An 8,793-nucleotide genomic window follows, 5' to 3' on the forward strand; every position below is an offset into this window, starting at 1 on the left:
TAGGAACCCTTTTGACTTGTATGGGACATATATAAGCTTGAAGTACAAAAGAGGAATATTCAAATTGGGGAGCACCACATTATCAAAGGAGATATGACCCATCTTTATCATTAATTTAATTACCTATTAATTTATATATTGAGATAAGAATAAAGAGTAGGGTCTAAGGGGAAAAAATTACATTTAATTTTATGAATATTCATCTTGTCTAGACATTGCATTTGTATAGTTTGGATCTTTTTTATTTATTCTTTCTTATCCAATTCTTTCAATGAGAATAAGCAAACTAGATAGCTCAATCTTTAGTCACTTAGCTTGCAAGCGTATCTTTTCTTTTAGGTCTTTGAATCTATTTAGATTGGTCAGTGATGGAGGTCCTTTATATTGTGGATGAAGGAATTAAAAGATTACATGGAAACGGTTAAAGATCTAAATTTAGTTTGACTAGGTTTGAATTGAATCATAAGTTGAGAATACAAGGGCAATTGCTAAACATAATATAATTAGGAGATTTATGATTGACTAATATATATATAATAAAGTTTCCTTAGAAAAACAGGTATGTTAAAAGGTAGATTGAATACGAGATTACTGTTTCTCCTAGGAGTAGATCAGAAGAACTAGGAAGATACTTATTACCTTAGAGATTAGGCATAACTCTTGAAAAATTACGTCACCTTATAAATATAATTAGGAAAATAACAATTGAGATCATATGTAATTACTCAAGTATACATTACACATGCATGATTAGTCTCGCAATTTTAAGTTACATAATACATTTGATTTCATAACAAATAAAATACTACGTAATATTTTTTGACAACCTTTAGTACGATGTAAAAATTTCACAATGAAGTATGCATGTGCGTACAAACTAAGCCCATAAACACTCATAATTTAAAATTTTCCATATATAACATTCAAATTCCTAATAACACCACATATATATAATTGAAATTCCCTCAAAAAAAAAAAATATAATTGAATTCATACAATATAGTTTTTAAGCTAATTAAAGATCGATATATGCAAACTAGGGACCTGTTCTCATTGACTGAACTGAGCTGAATTGAGCTGAACTGAGCTGAACTGAATTGAACTGAAATAAATATTTTATAAGAGAAAGAAATTAGGAGCTGAACTGAACTGAAATGAACTGAATTTCAACGTATGAGAACAGGCCCTAGAAAGGCCGAAAAACTTAGCATATATACAAACCTAAGCTAAGTGTTATTGTCATTCCCAGGTATAATATTTCATCAATACTGATACCGATGAATAATATCTTACTGGCTCATTTGAGTTCATTATTGAAAAATTCAATCTTGCAAGTACAATTTCTTGAACAACATAAAAATTTAGGTAATCAATGATAATACTTGATAAAGAGCCTAGGTTAATCATAATTAAAATTATGAATTTTGATGCCATTTGATGTACAAGTAAATATTATAGATTTAGTTTCATGAGTAGCTCAACTAATAGTACACTATGATCAAGGGGGACTATACATTTGGTAACTTGTGAGCATCATACCTGGTCACGTGCCATCACGGGACACAAAACACTGGCTTGTTAAAAGCCATGCAAAAATTGCATAGGTAGAGGCAAAATTTTTGTATAATAGAGGACATACATACAAGTATATATGAAGAAACTAGCTAATTAAAGGGCAAATTTGTAATTTCACTTTAGTCTGCAATAGTGCCCTTTTTTTTCCCTTTCTTTTTCCCTATAATAAGCTTTATCAGAATTCAAAAATCATTTCATTTCCCTTCTTTGGAATCTAATCTTTAGTGACAATATGGTAATAATTCCTATACTTCTTTAATTACTAATTATATCCAATAAATTGAAAAAAAAGGAATTATTACCTTTGAGTTTATTTATACTATATAGTTTTGTAATTATAATTTTTTTTAAAATAATGTATAGTTTGGAACTTTTGATGTAAAATGTGATGATTCATTCAATTGTTCAAGGAAGCCAGCTCAAAGATTTGAAAAAGAACATTCTTTTTCTTCTCTCTCTAATTTCCTCTGCTGCCTCAAAATCTTCTCAAGAATCGAGGCTCTTCTGTATTCCTTTTTCCCTATCAATAAGCTTTTTTCAGAATTCAAAATTCATTTATCTCATCTTTGGAATCTAATCTCATATACTCACTTACGTATTTAGCCATACTACTACGTACGTGCTCCTTTAATTGCATACAAAGTACAATTGTACTCCACAAATCAGTTTATAGAATTGAAGTGTTACACTTAAAAAAACCGAAGAAATTATTTGATAATTGATATAACTTTGTACCACTTAAAATGACTTACACGGAGTAAATTATTACGAAATATTACTCTTAATGTCGTTTAATAATAAAACTCAATTAATTTGCAATGCTTTTATTTATAAATGAAGTTTGCCATTATCTAGAATAAGCAAGATACACTTGACCCCTTAAAAACCCTCTTTTAATTAACTTTTAAAAAAATATCCAAATTATATTTTTAAAAAAACTTACACTACACCGAATGGATGAATATAATTGACTGTATTTCTTAATTTGTACCCTAATAGTATGGCTAGCTTAGTTAGTGATGAAGAAACTAATTTTCATTTATAATTGGCTAAAATAATCAGACTCTACAAATTAGGCCGAATATTAATCTATTAAATATCAAATTATAGTTAAGTACGTACTTTACTCGTATATTAGATCTTAAATGACTCTATTGTATGTTAATCTTGAAATAATTTGTTATGATATGCCGATATGGTAATCAATATCTAGTATATTAATCTTCAGGTGACATTAATTTGAGTCAGTTAAATTTCAATCCTTAAAATCGAGTCTTTTAATCTCAAGTACATATCAGAGTTAAGGGTCTATTCTCATACGTTGAAATTCAGTTCAATTCAGTTCAGCTTCTAATTTTCTTCTTTTATAAAATATTCAGTTCAGTTTAGTTCATTTCAGCTGAGTTTAGTCAATGAGAACAGACCCTTACTTCAGGTATCACTATTTGAGTAAATTGCATTCATATGAGTCCGTCGATAGTCTAGCTACACAATCTATCTAATTATACACTTCAAATAAATAAAAAATCTATCTAATTATGTTTTATATTTTAATAGTTAGGAACTTTTAATGTGATGATTCCCATTATTCAAGAAGCCAGCTCAAGCATTTGAAAAGGAACATTCTTTCTCATTCTCTCTCTCTCTCTCTTCAGCTGCCTCAAATCTTCTCAAAAATCGAGGCATTTCTGCATGTTATATAAACCATGCTTAACCCTTCACAAACCAAACTCATTCTTTCATACCCTAATTTCTTTTACCTTTCTCTAAACCCCAACTACAAATTTCATCTCTAATCATTTCCTAGCTCTCCAAGGTAATTAATTAAGCTAGCTCTCTCTTTATTTATTATTATTTTTTATATTCATATAATTGTCTTCTTCTTTCATGATTTTTTTTAAGGAGAAAAATGAGTGCAAGTTGGTGGATTTATAGTTTTTTTGGTTTCTAAATTTGTCATTTTCTGAAAATTAAGGATATAAATCCTATTTTTTGTACCTTAAAACAAGGGATAATGGTCTCTTTAGGAGCTTCTATGACAAAATCAGTGGAATTATTACATAATTTTCCACTTATATTTTTTTAAACTACAAAAATAATAAGGCAATAGAAAAACTATGGGCTAGTAGCTTTTGTACGATTACCATTTTGGTTTGGTTGCATTGTCTAAGCATCTCCTAACATTTTCCACTTACATAAACAAACATACTTGTATATCGTATCTTTTTTATTCCCATAAAATAAGGATGAGTACCTAATTTTGGAGGCAATAAAGAAGAGTTTCCTTGTTTTTAATATCTTATATTAACATATCGCTTCCTAACTAGTGAGTTAGTTTTTGAAAAGAAGTTTCAGTATTATTTAAATTGAAATTCGTTTACATCATTGCTCGTGCTCGTGACACGTAATTAGAAGTGTTGTTGACCGAATATATATTTTTTGTTTTGAATAGGTAAAAAAAAACATGAGTAGGCCAGGTGATTGGAATTGTAGGTCATGCAGCCACTTGAACTTCCAGAGGAGGGATTCATGCCAGCGTTGTGGGGACCAACGTCCTGATGGCCGAGGCGGCGGCGATTTCGGAAGCTTTGGAGGGAGGTCAGGTGGGCCCTCCTTTGGTGGGGGTTTTGCAGGGCCCGATGTTAGGCCCGGTGATTGGTACTGTAGCATTGGCAATTGTGGGGCCCATAACTTTGCTAGTAGGTCTAGCTGCTTCAAGTGTGGGGCTTACAAGGAGGAATCTGGCTCTGGTGACATGGGCCGCTCACGTGGTTTCTCTTTCGGTAGCGGTCTTGGCGGTGGTGGACCGGGTGGCAGCGGTCGCTCCGGTTGGAAATCCGGTGACTGGATTTGCACTAGGTACGTAATAATGTTCCTTTTATCTTAGTATGTGTACAATTTCTTATAAATTTATAATTACATATAGTAAGCTAAGCTATACCGAGTAAAATATATACTACGTATACAATTCTATATTTTAATCATAAGAATTATGGTAGTACACTAGTATACAATTCTATGTATACACTATTGTTATTAGTAACTAAGTAACGTACATATATCATTATTACTTTATGTACAAGAAATGGAATGTAATGTTACTTATACTATATGTACCATGTAACGCGTTATAGGTCGGGTTGCAACGAGCACAACTTTGCTAGCAGGACCGAGTGCTTCAGATGCAGGGAACCAAGGGACTCTGGCAGTAACTCTGCATATTAAATGCATCGGTTCTTAAGTTTCAAAAAATTTGACGGTATGTATGTCCTTAATAATTCGCTTTATTTTAATTTAGATATTGTACGTACTTCCTCTGTCTGGAAACAATATTATTAACTATGTGCAATTGTGCATGCATATTGTAGGCTGATCGATCATTTGTTTTGTTTTGGCCTTTAGGTAATGCATGCTACGGAAGTACGAAGATAAACGAAGAATATCAAGTTACTACATGAGAGGGCTGAATGAAATTAATCTACTTCGAAAATTTTAATTTCCCTCTAGATTTTCCTTTCTTTTTTGAATTTCATTGTTAGGTCATATTCGAGATAATTCATGCTAAAAAACTAGAAGTTTTAGACTTCATGAGCTTATTATTAATTTTGTTACTTTTTGATGAGTTTAGTATGATAATCTATTTAACTAGCTAGTTATTTTGGTGGTCTAAGCTCATGTCACTTTAATTTGTCCCTTTATTTCCCTATTTTTTTTTTCAAATTTTTGTTTTTAAATTGGTGAGAGAATCTCTCAGCCATCATCTCTTTATGTAGTTGTTGATGTTCTACGATGCAATGAGAGTTTGAATATTATTAGTAATATTTGCAAATCCTTTTTAATTATTACATTTATTTCTTGTTTAATATAATCATGGTAATAATAATTTAGCATCAATTTCAAAGATGTATGCAATAATCCTCAATTCTCAAGAATTATTCTTTTGCTTTTGCTTTATGGGAATAAGCTTTGAATCATGACTTTAACAATTAACCCTGAACATCTCTGCAAAGTTGTTTAAAGCAAGTCACATTTAAATTATGGACCACAATTTCTTCTTTCGCTTCATGCAATGCAATTTGCACATTATTATCATTATCTTTCAATCAATAAATAAGAACAACATATACGTAATTAGTTAGTATTTAGGGCAAATAATTGTATCAATACAATATAATGTGCACTATGAAAGTGTTTATAATATAACTTTCAATGCTACTCCGACTTAATAATCAACATCAACTATATGTGCATGCAATAGGATGAACTGATTCAATAGTAAATGCGTATGTAATATAAATAGTCAAAATATTACATGAATTGATAATTAATCATTCATCTCACAGTCCATTTATGAGGATATGGTGGGACTTAATTAGGCCGGGTTAATTAGTAAACTAAAGTACTAGGATAATACAATTAAATCATAAACACTGTATATAGACCTGAATGCAGACTAAGGAAATGCATAATAAAGTAACATAAGGCGGTACTTGTTATACCTTTTTGAGAAGAGAAATAGATTGAGTGATAAAAGAAAACCAGCTCATAATATATAGTGGGCCAAATTAGAGTAAGATAACAAAGTTTTTAAAAAACATAATAGAGTAAAAGTGGTAAAAACTCTATAAAACAATACTAAACAAAAAATAGAAAAAAAAAACTATAAAACCAACTATACAATTGATACCAATTATACAATTATACAATTCATACAAATTGATACCAATTGATAGAATTAATAATTTTAGATACCAATTGATACAAATTGATACCAATTTATACAATTATACAATTCATACCAATTGATAGAATTAATAATTTTAGATTTTTTGTCAAAAAAAAAAAAAAAAAAAAAGATTCAAAATACCTTATATATGGTGGACTATAATCTAAAAGCCATTTACCTCCCACCATGTGCACCCCTTTAATTCCATTTTCAAAAATTAAAGTGGAGAAAAAAAAATAGAATCTGTTGCTAAAGCAAATAATCAAAATTATTATTAGTCAGAGGCAATAAAACAATACTTTTTATATTTTATTAGGTATATAATGGAGCTTTATACTCCGTAATAATTAATAATACGGAGTATAAATAAGGTAGCTAGGTACCTTTAATTTATTCTGTCCAAAAAATAAATCTCACTTGGAATAGTATATATATTTGCATGAACAATGATTGACAAACAAACGTTAAGATCGAGTACGTAACATCAATTGTATGTGTCACTACTATTACAACAATACAACTTCTTTTTCCTTCTTTAGATAACATCACGTTCAAGTAGCATGGGAGCCTTTTTCTTGAGGATTTATCAAATTAAATATTTAAATGTCAGCCTTAAAAATCTTGTTAACAACAATCATTGAGAGGAATATATCAGAAGATTTTATGAGGCTAATTATTTTGATTTAGGTAGGTGCTTCTTCCTGGGAGAACTCACATGTCAATGGAAGATTCGACTTGAATCCCGTGTTATTTAACTTTTTTTTTTGGGTTATTTTAGAAAAAATAAGTTTAAAATTAATTAATATAAGCTCAAGAAAAATATGTTTCTCTATTGTGAAAATAAGTTTATTTATATAGACAATTTCAAATAATTTAGATATAAAAATCCATGTAAATAAGTTATAATGAGATAAATCTAAACAAAATAAGCCAAAAAACCTCTATTGATCCATGCAAATCATATAGGAATAAGATACCTTCTAATAAATGTGAGGAGTCATGTTATTCTCCATGGATATATGTTATATTTGAGTTACTAATCAATTTAGATAGGATTACATTACTATTTTAATTTTGTATAGCAAGTATACATATACGAAGTATTTTTATTTGTTTTGAACATAAAAATAATTTTATTTTATTTCCTTATAGGTCAATTGCCTTGAGTATTATCTATTCTTTATTTTTAATTTAGTTAATAAGGTTTCATTGTTATTTTTTTTTTTGTTTTTTTGGTGAAATAATTAGGTTTCATTGTGTATGTCATTAATCCCCCCTTTATAGTGTAAAGAAGGTCTAAAACCCTTTTTTCATATTTATTTTTCTAATTTACATAGTAAAAATTTTGGAACGATTTCACGAAGTATATATTTTAAACAAAATTGATAGAGTTATGAACAACCATGGGGCTCTAAGCATCATATGATCTTAAGCTTTTCACCAAGTTGATCCTTTATTTGATATAATAGCAAGAACAAGTCTGGCAAGAAGGTAACAATTTCAGATTTCATCTACCATTCTACCCCTTCGTTCAAAGTGAAATTTTTGTAGTTGAGTATGAGTAGTAAGACACATGCATGCTACATCAATATTTCAAGTCTGAAAACACCCCTCTCATTGTAATAGAGTATATCAAACTATTATAATTTCAACTTAACTTTTTGATTGAGTTGGTCCTTTATTTGACAAAAATTATGAGAAAACTTCCTCCTTAAGGACCCGTATTATGGCAAGACTATGTATTTAATCACTAAGTTAATTACTCCAATAAGAAAGTGATCAATTGAATAAATTAATTACATCACTTTTAAAAAAAGAAAAACAATATAGTTACAATCATTAAGATTTTGCATGGCATATTAAACATATAGAAATCACATAGGATTCCAAAACTTTTAGGGCAGTTGCTTTTATCTGGTTTCATTCTCTGACCTCTTAAGAGATAGTAAATCTTTAAACTAGTTAAGTTAGTAGTGGTCAAAAAGTGGACCAAAACCATTGATTAGTTGTTGTTACTACCCTCCATTACATGACTTTTAGTAAGATTCTTTGTCTACCTTTGAGCATTGCTTGCTTTATGTTGCTTCATGTGCTCAATTGACGTTTGTAGTTTTAAGACTATCTTACCATATCATTTCATTTCATGTCAACTGGGTCCATTTTTTGAGGGGGCTACCCTTTGCTCTTATAAGGTAGCTTCGTTAAAGTGGCTTTGCATAACTTGAAGACTCTTTATATGCATAAATTAGTGTAGCAAATTATCGATTTGGTGTTTGAATTTAATTTAGTGGTTTTTCTTTTTTTATGCTACTAAATGAGGTGTTCAGTTTGTAGGAGACAAATCAATTCAAGACATATTCTAACAGTCTTTTAAGGAGTAGATCGATCAACTTGTCATATCGATCAAGAATTTCGTTTTGTCTTTTATCAATGACCCTATTTTCACATAAATTAAGGTGTCATTACTGTCATATAAGAGGTATACATGTTCA

The 8,793-nt window shown here is 29.7% G+C and overlaps 1 protein-coding gene across 1 annotated transcript; it reads left to right on the top strand.

Moving 5' to 3' along the window:
• Nucleotides 1-3,241: 3,241 nt before the first annotated feature.
• Nucleotides 3,242-5,396, top strand: LOC145555633 (RNA-binding protein involved in heterochromatin assembly dri1-like). Its single transcript, XM_081617376.1, has 4 exons — nucleotides 3,242-3,391; nucleotides 4,028-4,434; nucleotides 4,710-4,834; nucleotides 4,978-5,396. Exons 2-3 carry the CDS (start codon nucleotides 4,040-4,042, stop codon nucleotides 4,798-4,800), a joined length of 486 nt encoding a protein of 161 aa, XP_081473502.1. The 5' UTR covers nucleotides 3,242-3,391; nucleotides 4,028-4,039; the 3' UTR covers nucleotides 4,801-4,834; nucleotides 4,978-5,396.
• Nucleotides 5,397-8,793: the final 3,397 nt, after the last annotated feature.

The sequence above is a fragment of the Chenopodium album genome, chromosome 8 (assembly GCF_948465745.1).
Source record: "Chenopodium album chromosome 8, dcCheAlbu1.1, whole genome shotgun sequence".
NCBI classification, from domain to species: Eukaryota; Viridiplantae; Streptophyta; class Magnoliopsida; order Caryophyllales; family Amaranthaceae; genus Chenopodium; species Chenopodium album.